Source organism: Zalophus californianus, chromosome 6 (assembly GCF_009762305.2).
Source record: "Zalophus californianus isolate mZalCal1 chromosome 6, mZalCal1.pri.v2, whole genome shotgun sequence".
Classification (NCBI taxonomy): Eukaryota; Metazoa; Chordata; class Mammalia; order Carnivora; family Otariidae; genus Zalophus; species Zalophus californianus.
The window spans coordinates 3170143-3196562 of record NC_045600.1 but is presented as its reverse complement, the minus strand read 5'-3'; the positions used below and the strand labels follow the sequence as shown (position 1 = coordinate 3196562).

The 26420-nt window shown below is 42.9% G+C and overlaps 1 protein-coding gene and 1 non-coding gene across 2 annotated transcripts in view; one reads left to right on the top strand and one right to left on the bottom strand.

The window, feature by feature from the left end:
* The window catches only part of MOK (MOK protein kinase), a 59599-nt gene extending 45422 nt beyond the window's left edge, over positions 1–14177 (bottom strand). Inside the window, 1 exon segment of the mRNA XM_027570424.2 lies at positions 14050–14177. Coding sequence (XP_027426225.2) covers positions 14050–14056 — 7 coding nt within the window. The 5' untranslated portion in view covers positions 14057–14177.
* Positions 14178–23791: 9614 nt separating this feature from the next.
* On the top strand, positions 23792–23865 carry TRNAI-AAU. The gene has a single exon. It is a non-coding gene; the product is annotated as a tRNA-Ile (tRNA).
* The last annotated feature ends 2555 nt before the right edge of the window (positions 23866–26420 follow it).

Sequence of the window (26420 nt, the reverse complement as noted above, 5' to 3'; positions counted from 1 at the left end):
TCTCATGTGCTCTCTCTCTCTCATTCTCTCTGTCTCAAATAAATAAATAAAATCTTAAAAAAAAAAAAAGTGCCAACAGTGGTCACCTCAGGGGAGGAAATCTAGATGGCTGGGGATAGGAGCAGAAAGGAGACCTACTTTTCACCATATAACCATCTATGCTTTTTTTAGGTTATACTTGGTAATTGTATTGTTTTTACAAAAAAATAATTAATTGAAAACAATTTAAGGAATAATGGGATATTTTTCTCATGGTTCCTTCAAGGAAAATGGATTATGAAATTAAAAACTAAGTATTTTTGTTTAATATCATCTTAAAGCAAATGGCAATCTGTGGAATAAAAATAATTTACAAGAAAATTTATAGTAACAAAACATAAGATACCACTTCACACCCACTAGAATGGCTAGAGTCAAAAAGTAAGCTAACGGGGCACCTGGATGGCTCAGTCGTTAAGCGTCTGCCTCCAGCTCAGGTCATGATCCCAGGATCCTGGGATCGAGCCCCGCATCGGGCTCCCTGCTCCACGGGAAGCCTGAGTCTCCCTCTCCCACTCCCCCTGCTTGTGTTCCCTCTCTCGCTATCTCTCTCTCTCTGTCAAAAAAATAAATAAATTCTCTAAAAAGAAAAAAAAAGTAAGCTAACAAGGGTTGGCAGAGGATGTGGAGAAGGGAGAACCTGGGCCCACTGCTGGTGGGAATGGAAAATGGTACAGCCACCATGGAAAAGTTTAGCAATTCTTCAAGATGTTAAACAGAGTTACTCTATGACCCAGCAATTCTACTTCCAGGTATATACTCAAAAGAAATGGACATTTATGTCCAAACAATAACCTGTACACAAATGCTCACAGAAGCATTATTCATAATAGCCAAAGACAGAAGCAAACCAAATGTCCATCAGCAAACGAACCGATAAACAAAATATGGTCTATCCACACAGTGAAGTATTATTCAGCCAGAGAAAGAATAACATCCTGACACAAGCTACATCATGGATGAACCTTGAAAACATTATAAGAGAAGCCAAACACAAAGTCATTTACATGAAATGGTCAGAATAGGCAAATCCATACACACAGGGAGTAGATTATAGTGGTTGCCTGGGTTGGGAGGGTGGGGAAGAATGGGGAGGAATGGGGAGTGACTGCTAATGGGTACAGATGCTTTCTGGGGATGATGAAAACGTTTTAACAGATTCTCCTGATGGTTGTTGCACAACTCAGTAAAAAATACCTAAAATCACTGAATTGTACACTTCAAATGGGTGAACTTTATAGTATGTAAATTACATCTCAATAAAGATATTAAAACAGACAAATCTGTGGCATTAGAAGTCAGAACAGCGATTACCCTTAAGAGGTGGCGTCGTTGGAATGGACCCACAGGGACTCCCAGGGTACTGGTAATGCTGTTTCTGATCTTGGAGCAGGTCACATGGGCATGTTTACTTTATATATAAATGGACCCACAGTTCAAGCCTGTGTTGTTCAAAGGTCAGCTTGGTCCTGGCATTATATTACACCAACACAGAAACAAACAACAACCACAAAAACAAAGAAAGCTTTGGGCAATTGGGTATTATTATTTCAGTATTAAGACTATTCCATTAGTACATAGGGAAATCTGCATATGATAAGCCAGTCTGCCGCAAACACCAGGACAGAAGCCAAGTCTCACGATTGGCCTGCATTACAAGAAAGAAAAGTAGGAGCGCCTGGGTGGCTCAGTCAGTTAAGCATTTGACTCTTGATCTCATCTCAGGTCTTGATCTTCAGACTAGCACTTTTCAAACTGAGTTCCACAAAACACTAGCACATCCCAAATTCTAATGGGTATTCCACAAAAGAAGGTTCCATGAGCTGTATTTAGGAGATGCGGGGTTAAATAAGAAGAACTGTGTTTGACTACAGAATTCCTCAGTGCCTTTCCTTGACTATGTGATGAGTCTCCAGGGTAAGGAAGGGCAGTTGGGAGGGTTGTGGGTTGCATAACCAGACCTGTCTCCAAAGAATACCAGTTAACACCTCCCAGGGCTGCTCAAGATCCCCAAACTGAAGATCTGTAAACGAAGTTTTTCTAAAATTCCTCTTGTCTAAGTCTTCCCTGAACAAAAATTAACCCATCTAGCTCCCAGCAAGGCAGGATTTACAGTTCTTCCCACTTGCTTTCTAAGAGAAGTTGGCTGATGGGTGGCTCAGTTGGTTGAGCGACTGCCTTCGGCTCAGGTCATGATCCTGGAGTCCCGGGATCGAGGCCCACATCAGGCTCCCTGCTCAGCAGGGAGTCTGCTTCTCCCTCTGACCCTCTTCCCTCTCATGCTCTCTATCTCTCGTTCTCTCTCTCTCAAATAAATAAATAAAATCTTAAAAAAAAAAAGAGAAGTTGGCTGAAGAAAGACAGAAGACGGGGTACCTGGCTGGCTTAGTCGGTAGAGCATGCTCACCAGTCAGAAGGGCTAAAATTAACAACAAAAGAAACAAGAAGTGTTGGCGAGGATGCAGAGAAAGGGCCAGAAGGCTCCTTAAATTACCTTCCAAAAGTTTTATAGTCCTTCAATAAGCTGTCTTTTAGGATATGTTTTCCCCAATTACATGCCGAGAAATGATGCATAAGGTGAATTCAGCCTTACCCACAACCAGGTCCCCGGAAACATAAAAAACAAACAAAACCAAGTTAGGTGATCATAGCTATAGGTGTTGTGCAGTTACCATATGTCAAGCACCATTTTTAAAAATAAACTTTTAACCTTAGAATAGTTTTAGATTCACAGAAAAATGAACAGATAATATAGAAATTCCCATATACCTCATATCCAGTTTCACCTGCTATTAACATCTTACATTCGTCATAATTAATGAACCCATATTGATACATTATTATTTTTTAAAAGATTTTATTATTTTTTTAAAGATTTATTTATTTATTTGATAGAGACACAGAGAGAGAGGGAACACAAGCAGGGAGAGTGGGAGAGGGAGAAGCAGGCCTCCCGCTGAGCAGGGGAGCCCGATGCCAGGCTTGACCCCAGGACCCCGGGATCACGACCTGAGCCGAAGGCAGACGCTTAACGACTGAGCCACCCAGGCGCCCCAAAGACTTTATTTTTTAAGCAATCTCTACACCAAATGTGGGACTCGAACTTACAACCCCACGATCAAGAGTCACACGCTTTACTGACTGAGCCAGCCAGGTGCCCTTGATTCATTATTAACTAAAGTTTATGCTTTATTCAGATTTCCTTAGTTTTTACCCAGTATCCTCTTCTGTCCCAGACCCCAAATAGGACACCACTTTACATCTAGGCATCATACATCCTTAGGCACCTCATGGCTGTGACAGTTCCTCAGACTTTCCTTGTTTTGTGACATGGACAGTTTTGAAGAGTACTGGTCAGGTATTTTCTAAGACTGGGATCTGTCTGCATCTTCATCATTAGACTCAGGTTATAGGTTTGGGGAAGAAGACCACAGCACTATGGTGCCATACTGGCACATCATATTTAGGGCCCACACTATCAGCATGGCTTGTCACCGTTGACGTTGACCTAAATCATCAGGCTGAGGTCTTGTTTGTCAGGTTTCTCCCTTGTAAAGTGACTCTTTTTCCCTACCTGCTTCTATACTGCACTCTTTGGGAAAAGTCACTACGCATATTCTACACTTAGAGTGGGAAATAATGTTCCTCTCTGTAAGGGTAGAGCATCCATATAAATTATTTGGAATTCTTCTATATGGGAAGTTTGTTCTAATTAATCATTTATATTAGTATGAACCCATGGATATTTATTTTATACTTTGGGATTATCCAATACTATTTTTTTTTGTTGCTTAAATTGTTGAGCTTTGGCCACTGTGAACTCACTCGGTTGGTTCCTGTGTCCCTCTGACATGCCCCATCAATAAAGAGTTTGTTTGTTTTTGAGTATTTTCTTACTTCCTGGTACTACAAAATCCTGTGTATTTCCCGTCTCAGTCCTAGGGTCAGCCATTTCTCCAAGAAGCCTTGATGCTTTTTACAGGAGAATGGTATTTATTAAACACCAAGCTCTGAGCACTAGGTGTCAGGCACCATTTTAGACTTAATCATCTCAACAATCCCAAGCAATAGGGTACCCCATTAGCCATATCTTACAAATGAGGTTAAGTAGTCTGCTCAAGGTCACATCAATAAACAGTAGGGCAGGGCTTTGAAAGCAGGGAATCTGATTCCAGAAGCCATTTCCTGACCACACTGCCACTGCTGTCCCCCATGAGGATGCAGATGAAGTCACACGGATGCACTTATAAGAGCACTGACCTTGGCAACATATCCTTTTCAAAATAACTGGCTCAGCTAACAAGGTCCATGAGAAAGGCAGAATTTGGGAACCCCACTGCCAACGATACAGGGACACATTCTTTGGTGTAAGGAACAGTGAAAACACAAACTCCAGTTGTTAGTGGCTTTACCGTCACAATCAACCACCAGAGTACCGTTTGGTCTCTCCTTATTTGGTAACTTCCAACTTCTAATACAGTCAGTCCATCAGGCAATCTGGTCACTCATTATTCCCTGATGTCACCTACACTGAGCTATAACTTCATGCCTTTTACAACATTAGAGAGTTGTTTAACCAAGTGGGAACAACCAGCTCTTAAAACTTGTTAAAGCACATCCACTAGAAGGCTAAAATTAAAACGCTGAAAATGCCAAGTGTCAGTGAAGATGTGGACTCAACAGATCTCTCGTACGTGGATAATGGGGATGTAAAATGGTATAGCCACTTTAGAAAACAGTTTGGAGGTTTCTTATAAAGGTAAGTATGCACTTACCATACAATCCAGCAATTCCACTCCTAGGAATCTACCCTAGAGAAATGAAAACATAGATCCACACAAAGACTTGTACATAAGAGCGTTCCTAGTAGCTTTATTAATAAACAACAGCCAAAAAATGGAAACAACTCACATGTCCATTAACTGATGAATGGATAAGCAAACTGGTATATTCATGCAGTGGAATACCACTCAGCAATAAAAATGACCAATGTATGCATGAACCTCAAAAACATCATGCTAGATGAAAGAAGCCAGACTCAAAAGACCATGCACGTTTACAGATACACTTATGACACTTCATTTATATGAAATTCTAGAAAAGGCAACATTTTAGCAATAGAAAGCATACCAATGATCCATGGAGCCAGGAGTAGGGGGAGGAGATTGACTGCAAAGGGGCACAAGGAAACTTCTGGCAGGTGACAGAAGCATTCTACATCTTGATTGTGGAGGTGAGACACTACTGTCTACATTTGCCAAAAATCATCAAACTGTATACTTAAAATAGGTGAATTTTATTCTGTGCAAATTATACCTCAACAAAGTTGTTAAAATCAGGAGATTCCACATTTTAAAATTCAAGTCAGATCCTTACTCCACAATACACTTAAATATTGGTTAATATTGGTCAAAGGTTGAACATAAAAGTAAACTAAAAGAAAATGTACTTGTATATTTACCAGCCCATAGGACAGGGATGGCCTTTTCACACAGAAGTTCAATGCAGTCACAAAGAAGGAAGATCTAGAGGTGAGCCTAGACACACGTTTTAACATGTTTACATAAAAAGCTTAATAAAATGTAAAGGCAAACTACGATCTGAGAAAATATTTACAAGAAATACGAGGATAGCTAATATATTTAATTACGAAGACCACTTACAAATAAATAAGTAAAATACTAGTATCTCTCAAAGAAAATGGACAAAAGGGCATATGATGATTCACTTAAGAGATAAAAATAGCCATCAGGGAAAACTACTGGCACTTAAAGAAATACAAAAAGAGCTGCCTTTTTTTGTTTAATCCATCTATCGAACTGGCAAAGGTCTGCAACAAGTGTATTCCACCAAGGAACAAGGCTGTGCTGTGGCACTGGCCATGTGACATGGCACAACTAATGGGGAAATGAAATGCGCACAAGCAAGACCACTGAGAACATTCACTACCTTCCCTGGTGATGACAGGCTTCCTGGGGCAAGGGGATATGGTAGACTCTCACTTTCTGATTAATCATTCTGTATTGTGTGAATATTCTCCAGTAAACATGAATTACTTGTTTAAGTAGGAAAAAAATATTAGAAAGAAAAGAGCCCATATTCTTTAGCTCAGCAATTACACTTCCAGGTTTCTATCCCGACGATACCAACAGAGACACAAACAAAATTTATAGACAGTGATGTTCATCACGGTACCATAACAGCAAGAATGCTAAAAACTTAAATATCTAATATCAAGGAATGATCTAATGATAATTTCAGCCACAAGCTGAAATATTATGTAGGCATTAAAAATGATTCTTTCAAATAATATTTAATGATACAGGAAAACGTTCAGCCATAATTTAACGTTAAGTGAAAAAAGGATGGTAACAATCACACAAATACACATATATGTAAGAAAGAGAATGGATATAAATATGTAAAAATTTTTTTGTTTTTTTAAAGATTTACTTATTTTAGAGGGAGAGAGTGAGAGAGAGCACAAGCAGGAGGTGCAGAGGGAGAGGGAGAGAGAAATAAGCAGACTCCACGTTGAGTGCAGAGCCTGACATGGGGCTCAATCCCAGGACCCTGAGATCATGACCTGAGCCGAAAACAAGAGTCAGACAGTTAAATGACTGTGCTACTCAGGTCCCCCATAAAATATTTTTAAAATATTTATTTATTTATTTGAGAGAGAGAGATAATGAGCACACAGGGGGTGGGGGAGGGGCAGAGGGAGAGAGAGAATCTCAAGCCGGTTCCCCACTAAGCACAGAGCCTGATGCAGGGCTCAATTTCATGACTCTGAGATCATGACCAGAGCAGAAATCAAGAGTCGGACACTTAATGGACTGAGCCACCCAGGAGCTCCAAAATACATAAAATATCTTAAAGTATCTATGTCTGGGTGGGATCAGCAACGACTTTAATTCTCTTCGTTATTCTTTTCTATATTTTTCAGTGTTCACAATGAATATACATTACTTTAAATGTATGTAGGTATGGGTATTCTCAAGAGCTTTAAGAAATCAGTGAACTCGTTGGCTAACGTCAACAGAAACATGAGCTCAAAATGAACTGTCTTGATACTATAACAGCAGTTTAAAGGGAGACAGACATGAAGTTCATGGGAGGGATGAAAGGCAGTTACTGAAAGTTGGCTTGTGGACTGAGGAATTCAATTTGAGAAGAGAAGAGAAATTTTACACAACAAATCCCAATCTGTGTTTCATCACAGACAAGCAGACTTACTTAAAAAAACAACCAACACCAAACCAGTAAACTGTATACTTTAAAGTGGTTTAAGTACAAACTCCCAGTGTGTGCCAACATCCCTGGCTGGCTCCAGACCATCACAACTAGCAAGTGATAAACACAACCCATGGTTCTGGAAATGGCCGTGGTGGATAAAGGATCGCTTATTTCCCCCATGACTCTTTCAATAGACAGAAGGGCTGGGTATAAAACAAGAATGAAAGTCAGGGGAGAGAAAAAGAGAAACACCCTTATGAAAAAACACCTAGGAAAAGTATCTTCCTATTCTCTACAACAGGATATGACACATTTTCACAGGCCTTTAAAGTTAGATGAGGAATATTAAGAAGTACACAAAGCTATGAAGGGTACGGAGCTGTGCTGGTGAAAAACAAAAAAAAAATCCTGCCCCATAGTCACCCAAAAAAATAGAAAACAACAACAACAACAACAAAAAAAAACCCACCCAGATTCAAGGACAAACAGGAGTTAAATAATATAGCTGTAGGAAAGGGTAGAAAGAGGAAGGCAAATAAGACCTTTGCATTAAGATTCTATTCATTTTTATTAAACCAAGTCTTATTTAAGTGAAATTTAAGCCTTACTTAATGCATGAAAATGGAGGTCAAATTCACTTTTTGTGAAAAGGTACACTTGTAATGCCCAAATCCAAACATTTGTATTTAAGCATTGCTTCTAAAGATCTTAATCAGAAGCATCGGCCCTTGGCTCAGGTCATGGATTGAGCCCCAGCTCAGCAGGGAGCCTGCTTCTCCTTCTGCCCCTCCCCCTGCTTGTGCTTTCTCTCGCTCTCCCTCCCCCTTCTCTCTCTCAAATAAATAAATAAAATATTTTTTAAAAATCTTAATTAAGGCAGGTGATAGGCATCAGCTATGGGGCTTCACCAGTGGAGGGATGAAAAGAACTGGGGAAGGTTAACTACAGAGTATACTCTCAACTAGAGTTGAGAGGATTCAGGTTCTAATTTCTACTTTTTCGAGAGATTAAGTAATTCAAACTAAATTACTAAAACAAGGTCAGGGGGGCACCTGGGTTGGCTCAGTTGGTTAAGCATCTGCTTTGGGCTCAGGTCAGGATCCCAGGGTCCTCGGATTGAGCCCCGCATTGGGCTCCATGCTCAGCAGGGAGTCTGTTTCTCCCTCTCCCTCTGCCTGCCGCTCCCCTGCTTGTGCTCTCTCTCTCTCTGTCAAATAAATAAATTCTTTAAAAAATAAATAAATAAAATAAAATAAATAAAACAAGGTCTGGAACCTTCAATGAAGATGGCCTGTACCCAGCTAATTACTTGGTGTAGTGAGGAAAATTGTGACCTGAATTACCAAACATCATGAAAACACAAAAGGACATAAAAGTATTCATAACTAATAAAAATTTTTCATTTAAATTGCACCCTTTGGGGCGCCTGGGTGGCTCAGTCGTTAAGCATCTGACTTCGGCTCAGGTCATGATCCCAGGGTCCTGGGATCGAGCCCCGCATCGGGCTCCCTGCTCCACGGGGAAGCCTGCTTCTCCCTCTCCCACTGCCCCTGTTTGTGTTCCCTCTCTCGCTATTCTCTCTCTGTCAAATAAATAAATAAAATATTAAAAAATAAATAAATAAATTGCACCCTTTAATGAAGTAAATCCACTGCTAGGAATGTAAGCCACTGATAAACGTGAAGAATTACTTAAAAAAAAAATTACGTTCAAACATCTTCATTGAAGAATCATCCTAGCAAGTTACAGTGCAACATATTTAATAGAATCCCATATAGTTTGGGGTATCTGTTTAAGGGACAAATACATATTCATGCACACACACACATCTACATATATATATGTACACACACAGAATGTGCACAGAAAATTTATGGGAGTACATCTAAGAAAATGTATCTTTTTTAAAGATTTTATTTATTTGAGAGAGAGAGAGCACAGGTGGGGAGTAGGGGGAGAAGCAGAGGGAGAGGGAGAGAATCTAGAGCAGACTCCCCACTGAGTTTGGGCCTCAATCCCACAACCCTGAGATCATGACCCAAGCTGAAACCAAGAGTCAGAGGCTTAACTGACTGAGCCACCCAGGGGGCCCCACATCCGAGAAAATGTAACCAGGATTGACTCTGTCAAGTAGGGGAGGGTTCTGAGACTAACTTAAAACCTTTCACTGTTTCAATTTATCACAAAGCCAGTATTACTTTTACTTAATTTTGTTTTAATTTAAAGAGAAAAAGTTGCTAGTTGATGCATCTATTTATAAAAACAGAAGGTGAGATACACACTAGGAAGAGAGAATCAAACAAGATTATTTGAGGTGCCCTGCAACTTTGATTCTGTAAAAGTACATTTATGAGAGACAAAACCTGAAACCTCTGTAACGACAACAGATAATCTAAAAAATTCTCTGTGATATAATAGGGAACTGTGATGACTTCAGAACATGTAGGATTTATTCTCTTTATAGGTATGTTTTGAATAATCCATTAAAAAGTTCAGACAGTAAAAAAGTTAGCACTCCCACTAGGTTAGATAAGGGTAGATTTTTTCAAAACAAGGATCTGTCATTCTTTCCCTGCCTTCCATCCACTGGGATAGCAAATAATAATTCATTTATAATTTGCCACTTAACCAGATGCTAGGCTATGAGCTTTACATAGCTGATCTCATTTAATCTTTGAAACAATGCTATTATTATGCCTGTTCCTTTATTTTTTTTTTTTGAGAGGGAGGGGGAGGGGCAGAGGGAGAGAGAATCCTTCTTTCTTTCTTTCTTTCTTTTTTTTGACAGAGAGAGGGAGACAGCTAGAGAGGCAACACAAGCAGGGGGAGTGGGAGAGGGAAAGGCAGGCTTCCCGCCGAGGAGGGAGCCCGATGTGGGGCTCGATCCCAGGACCCTGGGATCATGACCCGAGCCAAAGGCAGACGCCCAACGACTGAGCCACCCAGGCGCCCCGAGAGAGAGAATCTTAAGCAGGCTCCACTACACACAGCGCGGAGTCTGATATGGGGCTCAATCTCACAACCCTGAGATCATGACCTGAGCCAAAATCAGGAGTTGGATGCTTAAACCACTGAGCCACCCAGGTGCCCTATTATGTCTGTTTAAAACTGAGGGTGGGAGCACCTGGGTGGTTCAGTTGTTAAGCGTCTGCCTTCAACTCAGGTCATGGAACCAGGGTCCTGGGATTGAGCCCCACATCGGGCTCTGGGCTCCAGGGGAGGCCTGCTTCTCCCTCTCCCCTCCCCCTGCTTGTGTTCCCTCTCTCGCTGTGTCTCTCTCTGTCAAATAAATAAAAATAAAATCTTCAAAAAAAAAAGTGTGGAAGATTTTATTTTTGAAAGAGGGCAGCCTCCAGATATCCCAACCCACATACTCATCTTAGTATGCGTCTTTGCCACTCCTCCATCAAGAGGTGGGATCTACATTCTCTATCCTCAAATCTGGAGGATGTGGAGGAGACACTGTGACATAGATCAGAGAAGGGTGGCCTCGCACCCTTGGGGATGCTGATCCTCAGAACCCAACTGCCACCCTGTGAGGAAGGCCAAGCCATGTGGAAACAGTAGGGTTCTGGCTGACGGCTCAGGCTACGGTCCCAGTGGACAGCCAGCATCAACTGACAGATATGTGAGCGAGAAACTTTTGCGAGGACTCCAGCCCAGCCAGAATCTGACTGTGAGTGCATGATGGACTCTGAGTGAGGTCTGCTTAGTTGAGTCCAGGCCACCCACAGCACCATGAGAGAGATTAAGATGTTATTATTCTAAGCCACTAAAATGGGGTAATTTGTTGGGAAGCAATAAATAACCAGAACAATGAAGAAAACCAGTTTCAGAAAGGTCCGTAACCGGCGGGAGACTGCCACATCCACCTGGCTCTACAGCCCATGCTCTTAACAACTTCACGGTGTTTCTCCTTCCTCCCTACAACTGCCTATGATGCAAAACAAAAAGGAGAAGGTGATCCAATGATCAATACATCCCTGAACACTTGGGCAACGTCTAGAAAACAAAGTAGAAAATACACCTAGAAAACCGTAAGATAGAGACCAACATGATGACCTAGAATTCTTGGCCCAACTCTTCGACCCCCATGCTAGGAGTCCATTTTTCCCATTACTCACTTTTTCTGTTCATTCTACTTCCACAACTCTGTCTCTTTGACTTCCTGTTCTGGAATATTTTCTCCACTGTTAAAAATTTGCTAAACATTTAACTGATGAGGACTTACACCTGGGTGACAATAAGTTTCCCCAATTCTCAGACTGGATTTTAAGGTAGAAGTCATAATAAAGATGTAACACTAAACCAACTAATTGAAAACTACCAAAATAGCCATCTAAAAGAACATATCAAATAATACCTACTATACATAAAAAGAAAACAATACCCAAAGGCTTAAAGGATACAAATAAAATGTATCTATATAAAATATTTATATAAAATATTTGTTTATAATATGTTATTATATTTTGTTACAGTATACAACATAAAATGCTAACATTAGTGTTTAAAAGGGTGGATGGGGCACCTGGCTGGCTCAGTCGATAGAGCACGTGACTCTTGATCTTGGGGTTGTGAGTTCGAGCCCCTCGCTGGGTGTGATTACTTAAAAACAAAATATTTTAAAAATAAAAAAATAGGGACACCTGGGTGGCTCAGTCAGTTAAACGTCTGCCTTTGGCTCTCAGGTCATGATCCCAGGGTCCTGGGATGGACCCCTGCATCGGGCTCCTTGCTCCGCGGGAAGCCTGCTTCTCCCTCCCCCACTCCCCAAGCTTGTGTTCACTCTCTCGCTGTGTCTCTGTCAAATAAATATATAAAATATTAAAAAAAATAAAAAGGAATAAATACACATTTATATATGCTTATATATAAATATATAGATACACATTTATATATACAGACATATATAGACATAAAAGAAACTGTAAGAGTGGTTGCCTCTAGAGCAGGAAGGGTCTAAGAAGCAAAGGTGAATAAATGGAACGATCAAATGTCAAACCTAACTTCAACAAAACTGACACATGCTGACATCAGGCTGACATCAGACTCTAGATGGGACACACTGACAGGCATAAAACATCACCCCTGACATATTCTTGACCAAAATATTTATGCTAAAGCTAATCATAAGGAAACAATCAGACAAATCCAAATCGAAGTATATTTTGCAAAATACATGACCTGAATTCTTAAAAAAAGTCAAGAAAGACACATAAGGCAGGACACTGTGCCAGATTAAAGGAGACCAAAGAGATATTACAACAAAATGCAATTTGTGATTTTTGAATGGATCCTGGAAAAAATAAACACACCTATAATGGATGTTACTGAGACAACTGCGAAAATCTGAAATACAGCCTGCATTTTGGATAACAGTACTATCCCAACACATTATTTGTACTGTGATTATGTAGGAGAATGTCCTTGTTCTTAGCAGATACTTGCTGAAAGTGATGAAAGGTACTGATGTTCACTACTAACTCTCAAAAGATTTGGCAAAAAAAAAATACTGTACATAATTTAGAGAGTGCAAGTGAGCAAGCACATGAACAAAAGGCAAAATGGTGCATCTAGGTGAAAGGTTTATAAATATTCAATGAATTCTTCTTGCAACTTTCATGTAGATTCAAAAATTTTCAAAATAGGGGCGCTTGAGTGGCTCAGTCGTTAAGTGTTAAGCGTCTGCCTTCAGCTCAGGTCATGATCCTAGGGCCCTGACATTGGGCTCCCTGCTCAGCAGGAAGCCTGCTTCTCCCTCTCACACTCCCCCTGCTTGTGTTCCCTCCCTCACTCTCTCTCTCTCTCTCTGTCAAATAAATAAATAAAATATTTAAAGAAATTTTTTTTTCAAAATAAAGAGTTGGGAAGGAAAAAAGGAACACAGTAAAAAATAGGTGTATGTAAGTCCACCTATAAATAAAAGTGTAAAGCCTTTTGTAGGCCTTGTTTTCTAACTACAGCTTTGGGTGCATTCATGAAAAAGATGAACATGTAAACAATATCTACCAAAAGAAAATAAGAATGTCTTGTAAAGGGCGAATGAGATGAATTAATTATTTTAAATATCTTTGTTCCACAATTTATGCCATAATCAATTACCAACTGACACTTAGGGTACAAAGCAAATTTTACATTGTAACTATATCTAATATAATTCAATCTTTTTACAGGAAAAAAAAAAGCCCATTCTAGTTGGTTGCATTTGAATTGCCCATAATCCACAAATCCAAGCACAGGTAAATTTTTTACCCGTCACATTTTCTAGGACGACAACCTCCTTTCCCAACTTCCCAATAACACTCACTTCACCAAATAGTTGTTTCAAAATCCCTATGAAAATAGTTCCCATAAAAACACAGCTGCCTGATCCAAAAAATACAATAGCCCAGCTTTCCTCTCAATTGTTCCCTAAACCGATGTCACGAAAAGGCAGGAAGCCACACAGTAACCGCTCACTACCTTACTGCCGAATGTTCAAGAATCTCAGTTTCAATCCAGCATTTTAAAACAACAACAAACCCCTCAAAACTTGTAACATAACCTCGCGCTAAAATACGCCGGGGCAGGGGGGCGGTGAGGAGAGGGACTCCGGAGGACGCTGTGAGACCCCAGCGCCCCCAGAACCGCCCCGAGCCCCAGGGGCGCCAGCTTCTGGCCGCCCAGGGAGGCTCAGGGTCCCCACACGCGGTGCCCCCCGCCCCGACCGGCCGAGTGGCCGCATAGACGCGACGGGGCCCGGCCCCCCCAGTCTCTCCCGGCCCCGCTCACTCTTCATCCTGGATACGGAAGCCGACGACAAGCCCTTGCCGACACTGGACGGAGAAGAAAGGGGCCGAAAGGATGGCCCCCTGGCTTCCACTCTTCTGAGGCGGGGTCCCGACCTAGGACCTCCGCGCTGGCCCCCCGACAGAAAGCGTTATGACCCGGCCGCCATGTTGTATCTCTGTCACCTTAGCAACCGTCAGGTTCTGGACGCCTCCAGGCTGCCGCTCGCGCGTGCGCAAAACGCCATGTCCGCCTCCGTCGGCCCTACATGTACGCGTGCGCAGTGCGGCCACCTCCTCAGTCTGGTTGCTAAGCAACCTCTCCAGCAGCTTTTCGTGAGCAATTCCCGGCCTTTGAAAAGTGTGAGCATAAAATAATAATAATAATGATAATAAAATAATTTTAAAAATAAATTTAAAAAATAAATAATAATAAAAAAAAGAAAAGTGTGGGCAACCTTCCGGGATCGCTATCCCCATCCTGCCTGAGAATTTAGCCAGAAGGACAGTCGAGCTTTAACTGGACTGGGGACGCACTAGATAACTGTCAGTTGATACCTGTTCTTTGCGGTCTCACCCTGCAGTTGAGCGTCTTCTAACTAGTCTGGTTGGTAACCCAGAGGTTGATTTCTAAGTTTTTTGTTCTAATTCAACAAACATTTATTGAGCGTAGGGCACTGTTGCGGGTTTTGGAACTACAAGGGAGAGCAGTGCAGTCAAGGTCCCTTACTTCCTGAGACTTCTTTTCCCGTGTAAAGTTGAAGGAATGAATATGTGAATAAACTATGTGCAAATAGGGTGACTAAGCGAACAGTGGCCAGCCCTCAAGGAGCTGACGATGCACTAAAAGTAACCACTTTGTATCAGTGCAGCGTTTTATGAAGTTCATTGTCTTGTATTTGCTTTTTTCATCCCCACAGCTACTCCGTAAGGTCAACTATCCCTATTTTTTCCAAGTAATTTTTGAAATTAAAGAAATGCGTCCATTGTAAAAAAAAAATCAAAATACAGAAATATATCAAATAAAATTTGAAATAATCCTTTCGAAGCACTTCCATCCTTCTCACTTCTCTTCTCCCCAGAATTAACCGCTGGCAACAGTTGAGCGGCATCTTCTCAGAATTTCTGTGCATGAGTTTGCAGACTTTCCCCATGATTGAAAATCATAGATATTCTTCTATAATTTGGTTTTTTAAAAGATCTTATTTATTTATTTATTTATTTGACAGAGAAAGAGAGCACAAGCACAGGGAGCAGGCAGAGGGAGAGGGAGAAGCAGGCTGCCCTCTGAGCAGGGAACCTGACACAGGGCTTTGATCCCAGGACCCTGGGATCATGACCTGAACCAAAGGCACTCAACTGACCGAACCACCCAGGTGCCCCTGTAATTTGCTTTTTTTTTTCACTTAACAAATCATAGTCATCTTTTAATATTAGCACATGGTGAGTTACCCTAGGTTTTCTACTGCTGCATAATATTCCGCAGTTCGGGTATACTCTTTTTTTTTAACCATTTCCCTGTTGATGTTTCCTATTTTTACCATCACAAACAATACTTCAGAAAATATCCTTGTGCATATCTTTGAGCACACATGTGACTGTTTCTGTTGGAACTGATAGATTATAAGACATCTACAATTTAGGAGCGCCTGGATGGCTCAGTTGGTTGAGTGTCTGCCTTTGGCTCAGGTCATGATCCCAGAGTCCTGGGATCAGGCTCCCTGCTCAGTGGGAAGCCTGCTTCTCCCTCTCTCTCTGCCACTCCACCTGCTTGTGCGCGCACTCTCTCTCTCTGTCAAATAAATAAAATCTTTTTTAAAAAAAAGACATCTACAATTTAAATATTGACTTACATGAAATCATTCTCTAAAAACTCTGTGCCAGCACACAGAGAGATCTATATATGAATTCCCTTCCCCCCACACTTACATGGACAAAGGATATCTACTAAGATTCAGGAAAAGATCAAAACATGACAACGTGCAATTTTTAATTTCTTTATGCTTCTCAATCCCTCTCTCTTGTCCTTCCTTGAGGACATATGCTTCTCCTCTGGAAAGCTAGAAGCTTTCTCCTCTATAAGCAAGGGAGATCTGAACACTTCCAATGCTGGCCTCAGCCTTACTTACCTGTCCCCTACCGTCTGGATCCCGTCTTGGCAGGGGACAAAAACACCTGCTTAGGTGCTCTCTACCCTCAACACTTCCTTCCTCCCTGTCCCCACAAGACACCTCAGTTTCTTGCACACCCCTCCACCTTTTTCTACCCACCTCACCTCTTGCTGGTCCCAGCCCCCTCCTTCCAGCCCCAGGGTGACCAAGTCTCCACAGCTGCCTGTCATTTACAGGATAAATCATTTCTCACCCCATATACAATCTCCCTCTACCTGAAATCTTCTGGCCCAACCCTTTGCCCATCCCATATTCCTTTAAAGTCTTTGTGCCCAAAATCATTTTGGTTTAGAAAGTTATGTTTTCAAGTTATTTTTTCTTCCTCAAATAATGTTTTAATATATTTAACATATATTTAATTATTTTAATTACTATAAATTATAATTTTTTAAAAATTTTATTTATTTATTTGACAGAGAGACACAGTGAGAGAGTGAACACAAGCAGCGGGGAGTGGGAGAGGGGGAAGCAGGCTTCCTGCTGAGCAGGGAGCCTGATGCGGGGTTTGATCCCAGGACCCTGAGATCATGACCTGAGCCGAAGGCAGACATTTAATGACTGAGCCACCCAGGCGCCCCTATAAATTATAATTTTTATAAACGTATTACTTATTTAAATTATTGTATAAAATAGATATTTTAATATGTTTTTGCTATTAAGTTTAATATATAATGATATATAAAATATAGTATGATGGATTATATTATATTATATTATATATTTGGTGGCTATTCTGTGTCATGGTTGCACCATCCCCTATTTAATTGGTCCCCTACTGATGGACATCTGGGTTGTCTCTAATAGTCTGGTCTTTCAAACAATGCTGCAATGATCAACCCTGTACATACATTATTTCCTGTATGTCCAAGTATACCTAGAGGAGAAATTCCTAAAGTGGAGTTTCCAAATCAAAGGTATCTACTTTGATATTTTTACTTCTTTTTAAAAAACTGAGTCAAACTCATATAACATAGAATTAACTGTTTTAAAGAGTGACATTTAGTACATTCACAGTGTTGTGCATCCATGACCTCTATCTAGTTCCAAAAGATCTCTGTTACCCCAGAAGGAAGCCCTGTACCCATTAAGCAGTCTCAAAAACATGATGCTAAATGAAAGAAGCCAGGCACTAAAAGCCACATGTGTATCGTATGATTCCATTTATTGGAAATGTCCAGAATGGGCAAATCCGTAGAGACAGAAAGTGGATTAGTGGTTGCTAGGGCCTGGGGGTGTGGAGAAGGAGGCGTGACGGCTCATGAGGACAGGGTTTCTTTTTGTGGTGATGACAATGTTCTGGAATTAGATTATAGTGGTGGTTACACAATTTTGTAAGTCTATCAACAATTACCAAGTTGTACATACTAAATGGTTAAGAATAATTTGTGAATTTTATCTCAAAATAAATTGAAAAAAAAAAACCCACATTGCTGGTATTATTGTTGTTGATGGTGCTATCTTTGTTGGCTCTGAAAAGCTACATCTAACCCTTGCAGACCACTGGGATTTGATCTCTTCCTTCTTAACTCCTTGTGGTCTTTTCTCTTATTTTGGGACTTTGTCACATTTATCTTTCTCTTGCTGTCTCTTTCATATGTTTCTTCTACTCACTTTGGTTCTAAGTTCCTTGGGCTGCCCACCTGTCTTTTCTCTCCCTGGCAGGCAGAGGGTGTTACTGGATAGTCACCAAGTACCTGTTAAATAGATGATCATGTGAATGCCTTTGGCAGGTGAGCCCCAGCCCCACTGTTCCTGACGGCCATGGGCTGAGGAATTTTCTGCTCATTTTCATTGTGGACAAGTTCACTGTGGCTCTGGGGAATGAAATTGTAAAGACCAGGTTGGTCACCATCCTGCAGAGGAGCAAGGTGCCCACCGTGGGTTGACACAGCTTCAGCGTGCTTATCCAGGCAAGCAGGGACTGCTGGGCATCAGCCCTCATCAGGTGGTCCAGCCGGTCCCCCAGGTGTGCAGCATGCACCTCTTACCTGAAGGCCCTGGGAGAGAGGGAGGAAAAGGGCCTCCAGAGTGGAAGATCAAAGGATACCGATGGGGGACCTTAGCAGGAAGTTTACAAAAGGGGAATTGTGAAAGATTTTGTCTAGAGCAGTGGTTCTTAAGCTTTAGCAGCACCAAAATCACCTGCCTTCAGGTGACTGTGATTTGTTGACCCTAGATTGCCAAGCCTGACCCCCAAAGTTTTTGCATCTGTAATTCTGGGGTGGGGCTTGACAATTTGCCTCTCTAACAGGATCTGAAGTGATGCTGCTTCTGTACCAGTGACCCTATTTTGAGAACCACTGGCCCAGAGAATTCCTTATTCTTTATTTAATTCTAAACAGACTAGGAAATGCTACTTCAAAAAGAAAAGGGACTCTCTCTCCCTCTGCCCCTCCTCCCCGCTTGCTTGCACTTGCTCTCTTTCTCTCTCAAATAAATCTTAAAAAAAAGAAAAAATATGCTTGTGAAATGGAACCACCTGCACCTTAGAGCTCCTCTCTTGAAACCGCTCGAACACTACCTCACTACAGCCACTCAAACTTTTTGATTCATTCTAAAACTGGTCCTCAGACAGTTCATCCCATATCCTAGCATTAACTTTTCCCTATTTTCCAATGTCAAGAGATTCAGCCATGAGGCCATGTTCAGCAGATATGTTTCCTGCTGCTGAGCATCTTAAGCGTTCCAGCAGGAAGTAGGCAGAAGTTAGAAAAATTAGAGATGACAGAAATTTCAAATGTATTAACACTGGTAAGGTGGGCACATACAAATCAACCTAAAGATATTAGAAATTAGATTCATTTTAGAAAATAATAAACATCTCAAAGGAAACTAAGCTAACAGGGCTATGAGATAAAGAGGAGCAAGAAGAACGTTAGCCATTCAAATTTACATGAAGCATGGTAGGTAACCAAGCACTATAAATGAGATAGATAACAGTGTAATGTGTAATGTGGCTGCAGAAACAGTCAACTTCAAACTGAGAGAGTCTATGCACATCTCTGAGAAAAAGGCATTCAGAAGAGCAGATATAAAGTTTTAAGAAAAGGTTTCCTAACTCCCTTTGGGAATACAAAGAATTAAAATTCAGCTGTTAAAGTGATAGAGAAGAGAGAATCACACCGGGTGACCCCAGCCAAATCACAGGACCACTGTTTTCTCACTTCTGTAAAAAGGGGTTAGGAATACCCACTCCAAAGGGTGTTAGTGCAAATTAAATCAAATGTCTGTGATGCACTATACAATAGCGCTTGATTTTTGCCCAGATGCTCAAGAAACGTTCTTGACTGATCAAGAGGCATCATCAACTGTCACCTGCTGTTAATCTCCTGCCAGATGATTCGGGCCCACTCACTCAGGAAACAAGCCTTGAGTTCTGACAAGGGTGAGCCTGATTTTTACTGATGATTGAGCATTCAGGACAAACTTTAACCCTTGATAGGGAAGAATTAAACGGGCAGACTGACAGGTTGTAGAGGCCAAGTGGCCTGTTGTGGGAGACCCAGAGAGGATCTCCCGCTTGCTAGTGGCCATCCTGGGCTCGGACCCAAATCTGCAACTTCCAACTCCCTGTGCTTCTGACGCTCTCTTACATCTAAACAAGACCTTTGTAAAAGCTTTGCGATTAATGTACGTGCTTTAAGGAAGGACACTTTTTATTTTTTTAATTATTTTTTTAAGATTTTATTTTTGAGTAACCTCCACACCCAACATGGGGTTCGAACTCACAAACCCTGAGATCAAGAGTCACGCGCTCCGCTGACCAAGCCATCGGTCTTTTTTAAAAGACTTTAAAAGTCTCTGGAACCAACCAATTTGTTGTAGCAAATCAGAAGCAACATCTGAAAAATCTTTCTGTTTGTCTATTTTTCTTTTGTGTTGTCTAACAGCTTCGGCATAGTACATATTGTACAATGAAGCATTTTATTTCTGTGCCATCCCCTCCCGTTTCTTTCCTTTTTTTTTTCCCCCCAGAATCAATTGGCAAGAATTCAGCTTCAAAATTTAAAGTGTTTTGCTCTCTCCTTGTCTCCTTGTCTCCTTTGCACTCCAGGGCGCCAAGTCAAAACACAAAACGTAAAAGAAGGTTGGAAGATAGTTCAAGGAAATTGTTCAGGAAATAGACATAGGCCTGGACCAAAGAAAAGAGAAGAAAAGGAGAGATTCAACCCCGGAGTTTGGACCTCGGAAGAATGGTGTTCCAGAAAAAGATGAGAGGAGATTATCAAATCTCCCTCAGAAACATTCTTCCTCTGAAGTGTTACCAGAATGGAAGGGCATGTTTCAGAATCGAAACGTCCAACAGACTGAATTTAACACACGATGGATTTAACATTAATTCAACAAATTTGTATCGGACACCTATTCTGTGCCAGGCACTACTCCAAGAACTTGGGATCCATGAACGTGGGGAAGGAGGCCACAACCAAAACGGTGAGAGAATAAATTTCTCTTAGATTCCCCCCGTTTGTGGTTTAAGGCAGCCCTAGGAAAAGAATACAATATATCTTGATTTTCACACTGAAGTTGCCAATTTATAAACAGAATGAGAAATTTTACGAGTTTAAACAAATGGACCGTATAAAAAAGCCCCCCTCAGACATTTAAAAACCTGAACAATAACTTTGTACCATTTAATGCTGATCATGTATGAGTCTGCGTTTTCCTAACTCAGAGAACGAAAATTAGGACTCGTCTGTCTTGCAAGAACTGTAAGATGGAGCGAGAACTGGCAGGAGTCCAGAGGCGTCAGTACCGCCCCAGTGTGGGAGGAGCCCCGGCGCCAGGTGCGCAGCCGACGCGTCGGTCTCGGGTGCCCCCTACCGTCTACGTTCGGTCACTACGTCTCCCCCACCGCGGGCCCGCCTCTGGGCGGCCTTGGCCTGGCTCGCACTCACTGCCCACCTGCCGGGTGATTCGGGCCCGCCCACTGAGGAACCGAGCCTTGAATTCGGCCTGGTTTGTGTCCGGCCTAGACCTCTAATGGATGATCTGAGCTTCATTCGACAAACCTGGATCGACCATCTACTATGTGCCGGTCACTTCTAGGAGCTGCGGGTGCAAAACACAGGTTGCCGCCCTCCTGCAGTTAGGAAATAAGCAAACTGTGGACGAAATACAAAGCAGGAAAAGCAAGGATTCTGAGTGCGGGCGCGGGGCGGTCAGGGAACACTCGCCGAATATGTGACATTTAGGCAGAGACACACGGACATGAGGGAGGGCGCCTTGGCAGTGTCCGGGGGAAGAGGATCCAGGAAGGGGGAGCAGAAGTGCAGCAGCCCCAAAGGAGGAGCAGGGCCTGGTGAGCCCGAGGGTGATGGGGCTGTGCCGGCGAGCAGCAGGGAAAGGAGCAGGTGGGGGGGGGACTTTCAAATGGGTATTACTTTGGGTGTAGGGTTGCCAGATAGGTACAGGATGCCCAGTTAAAGCTGAATTTCAGATAAACGACTAATACTGGTTTTGTTCCAAATGTCACCTGGGACATATACTAAATTATTTGCTAAATCTGGCAACCTTAACAGGGCTGGGCCAGAAGGGGAGGGTTTGAACAGAGAGAAATGACTTGATCTGACTTGTTTTAATGTTTTTTATTTATTCATGAGAGTCAGAGAGAGAGAGAGAGAGAGAGGGAGAAGCAGGCTCCCGGCCCAGCAGGGAGCCCGATGCGGGGCTTGATCCCAGGACTCTGGGATCATGACCTGAGCCGAAGGCAGACGCTTAACCATCTGAGCCACCCAGGTGCCCCGATCTGACTTGTTTTAAAATGTGTTTGCGGGGGCGCCTGGGTGGCTCAGTCGGTTAAGCATCTGCCTTCTGCTCAGGTCATGATCCCAGGGTCCTGCGATCGAGCCCCACGTCGGGCTCCCCGCTCAGCGGGAAGCCTGCTTCTCCCTCTCCCACTTCCCCTGCTTGTGTTCCCTCTCTCGCTGTCTCTCTCTCTGTCAAATAAATAAATAAAATCTTAAAAAAAATAAAATGTGTTTGCAATTAGCTCATTCATCCATCTGACTCCTATTTATTATTACTTTTTATTTTAAGTACAATCTACCCCCCATCCTGGGGCTCAAACTCATGACCTCAAGATCAAGAGTCACATGCTGTACTGACTGAGCCAGCCATGCGCCTCTGATTCCTATTACTTAAATGCCTACTATTCCAGATGGTGCACTAGGCTCTGGACATTCAGCTATAAGAAAAATGGACGGGATGCCTGCCATCCCAGGCAGGCCCTTTTGCCCAGAGGGCTCCACCTGTTTTGGCCTACACTTGTCCATTCTTGTCCTTCGAAACACAGTCAAACGTCCCAGTCTTCAAAAACCTGCCTGACCTTTCAACCCAGCACGGTTTACCAAAGTGTCCCCACTCACACTAACACCTGTGTTTTAACACTGTAGGCTCCATGAGGACGGGACCAGGTCTGTTTTACTCACAGCTGATTCCCCCGGATCAGGGCACTGCCAGGCTTAATGAGCGTGTGTTGACTAAATCTGGTTCAACAGCCTGCCTGGTGGTGGGGTGAGCTACCTAACCTCCTTCCAATAATATCTGTTCTGTTAAGATTCAGCTAGACTGGGCTTCTGCTGTTTGCAACAAGGGACCCTGATGATACGTTCACTGTTTTGCTTTGAGTGGTCAGACCAGAGGGATGGACAGTGTGAAAGCTGGGGCTCCCTTCTCTTACTCCTGGGGCATTTGCCACCACAGCACAGGACGTCAGAGCCTCAGAGGCCAAGAGGCCCCGGGACATACAGATGGGGCAAAAGAGTTTTGTCTTTCCAGCATATATTTTACTCCTTTTTTTTTTTTTTACAAACAGACACTATCCCTTTGGAGCGGGTACTGCTCACCCAGCAGCTGTTTTATGATTTATTCAAGGCCTAGTTAACAAGAGAGGGCAAAATGAAGACATTTTCCAGACATTAAAAAAAAGGGGGGGCGGTGAGGATGCAATGGCTTACCCACTAAAGGAAACACGGAGGAACTATTTAAAATGACATTTGTAATTGTTTAGGGATATGATAATGCTGGAGTATTATTAAGTACAAAAAGAAAGATAAAAAATTATATTCCTTTTAACGAGGTTGAATTGAATGCCAAATATACATTTTTTAAATACACCTGTGCAGTGAGAAAAGATTGTCAGGAAAGATACCAAGACCCCAGCGGCCGTTGTTTTTGGGCAGTGAGGGAATTCGGTGGTTCTTTTGTTCTTTATCTGGTTTTCTGCATTTTCTAAGCTTTATTTAGCCACACCAAAAGCTCTTGATACACAAAGTTTCCACGCTGGAAGGATTCTCGGAGATAAATAAAAATAGAATTGAGTTGCAACGTTTGAAAATGCTATTCCCGAGCCAAGCCTCCCAGGTATCATTTGCATTCCCCCGTGAGAACCTCCGATTCGTTGTGAGAAGCCACCTCCTTTTCCTTAGAGAGTCTCGGTGTTTTCTTCCGGCCAATACGGGTGGCAGCGGGGATGACGACGGCCCCAACAGGAATGGAGCCAGGAGATCCACTGCCGGCCCCGCGCAGGCGCAGAGACCTTGTAGGTCTGGCGGCGCCCCTTCGCCACCAAGTGGCCGGTTAGCTCAGTTGGTTAGAGCGTGGTGCTAATAACGCCAAGGTCGCGGGTTCGATCCCCGTACGGGCCATGAAGGTGACTTTTTTTTTCCCGTGCTCTCATTTTTCAATTCATATTACGTCTTTTTTTTTTTTTTTTTTTAAATAGGCTTTTCGAGGGCTGTGAGCCGCAGACGGGAGAGAGCCGCGGAATCGTTTCAGACTCGGCCCCGAAGTTGGCGCGGGCAGCCAGTGGGGAGAAAGGGCAGGATCCCGCGCGTGTTCATCCCTCCAACTCAGCGCACGCTGTGCACACCTGCAGCTGCCACTGGGGTCTTTTTTTTTTTTTTTTAGGATGCTCTCGGATGCAACCGCCAGTTGCTTCCGAACACAGGGCTTCTGTGGACCCTCGGTGCAATCTCCAGCGTTCATGGAGATCTTAGACTTGGAAATCCAGGCCTGGAATTAATTCATTCCACAATTGCTTAGGGCGCGCCTTCTTACTGCATGCCCTTCCTGATTTGGGGTGGGAAGCAGAACGGTAAAAGAGAAATACAAATCCCGACCCCGCGGAGACAATGACCCACCAACGACTGCCATGTTTTTAGTGAGGTCTTCTGCTTGTGGAAGCATCTGGAAACCTTCTCTTGCTACTTTCTTGCTTTTCAGAGAGGTCTTAGGTTTCACATTTTTTCCTCTTGGTTCTGCAGTTTGCCGCCGGAAGGCAGCTGATGAATTTCTCACTGGCGGTTCAAGTCTCTGGGTATAGTCTGGCATGTTTAGTTTAACACAAAAGCCAGTTATTTTAGGGTTGATGTCATTTTATATCAGGGTCTAGCAGGAGCTCTAGCCATGTTTGAAAAATATCCAGGGAGAACATCTACTCAATCATTCATTCTTTTCTCAAATATGTGTTAAGCTCTGATGGAATTCAGTAATAGCTCAAGGCCACAGACCAGAGGCGCAAGCCCTTGGCAAGTGCTCAGTGTGTATTAAAAGTGCTCATTAAATGCCAGTGATGGGACCCTTGTTCTTACCAAGAGTTAGTCAGAAGGAGAACCTGGGGCTGCTGACGATGAGTACAGACACTTTGGAAGTCACGCCGTGGCTATATGTGCCAGGCACCTTGTTTGGTCCCGCAGAGGAGGAGCCAGCTTCTAGTGCTGCCCTCAGAGCAGCACGCTGTCCTAAACAAGGCCTAAAGGGGTCCAGAATAAAAATTGTTTTGAGCAGAAGCCATTTGAATTCCTGAAAAGTCTTATCTGCCTAAAAGTAGAGCCTTCCCAAAGAATTCAAAAGAATTCAATTGTCATAAATCCCCTTCCCTGGGAGCAATCAGGAAAGATGGACTCTTGTCACTGGAGAGACGTTGTCATCACACCTACAAGGCATGTCACAAAACTCATATCTCCCATCTATTCTGGTAAGGGTCCATTTATCTTTCCTAAAAGGCATCTGTTTTCCCATAAGTACCTTTCTCTCCTTCCCTTCCCCTATTAAGATAGTATATAGGCCCTGCGTTCTACCTGCCTCTTTGAGTCACATTTTTCTGTGAATTCCCTAGGTACATGAATAAAAATGCATCATTAAATTTTGCCTTTTCTCTTGTTAATCTGTCTTTTGTCACTTTAATTCACAGGCCCCCTAAAGACTGAAACTAAGAGCATAGAGGAAAAGTCCCCCTTCCTCCCTGGACAGGCTCAAAAACATGATGCGATGGGGTACTCCGCTCTAGAGGAGGAGGGCGGTTCTTGGCTTAGGGGTCAGGATTTAAAAAAAAAAAAATAGGAAAGAAGGGATTGAGGAACGGAAACAGATTCCATAAATCTAATCTCCCTTCAGGCCAGTCCTTAGTGAGGCCCCTAATGAATTGTTAGAGCACTTCAGGGAGCTTAGTGAATGCAACACGAGTATTGACTATGATAATGACGATGGCCATGTGGAGGGAAAAATGATCAGAAGGTCTGCCAGAAGCTCCTCGGACATCAGCCTGGCTCCCCAGTCTCCCCCTTTTGTGGGCATCAAGACACTCCTCGGGCGCCTGGGTGGCTCAGTCGTTGGGCGTCTGCCTTCGGCTCGGGTCATGATCCCGGGGTCCTGGGATCGAGTCCTGCATCGGGCTCCCTGCTCAGTGGGAGGCCTGCTTCTCCCTCTCCCACTCCCCCTGCTTGTGTTCCTGCTCTCACTGTCTCTCTCTGTCAAATAAATAAATAAATAAATCTTAAAAAAAAAAAAAAAAAGACACTCCTCATTCTACCGTAAATGCCAGTTTCCTCCCCCTCTTCCTGCCTACACTGAATACAGAGGGCAGAACAGCCCTGAAGGCAGGGAAGGGGACTCACCCAGCAGGTACTTAATAACTGTTTGTCAACCCATGGCCCTACCGCCTTCCCTGGGGAGGGGAGACGGGAAAGGAGCCCACACCAGCAGCTGCCAGACTCTGTGGGAAGGATACACAGAGCCAGGAGAGTAAAGAGGAGGGGAGATTGGGAAAGGTTGGGCTGAAGAGGAAGTGATGGAGCTGGGACGGAGGGCACTGAAATGTGGAGAGGGGTGGGGACCTTCCTTTCCCTCCTTCCTTCCTTCCTTCCCTCCATCCTTTGTATTTATCCATGCATCATTCATTCCCTAACCTTGTGCTCTGGGC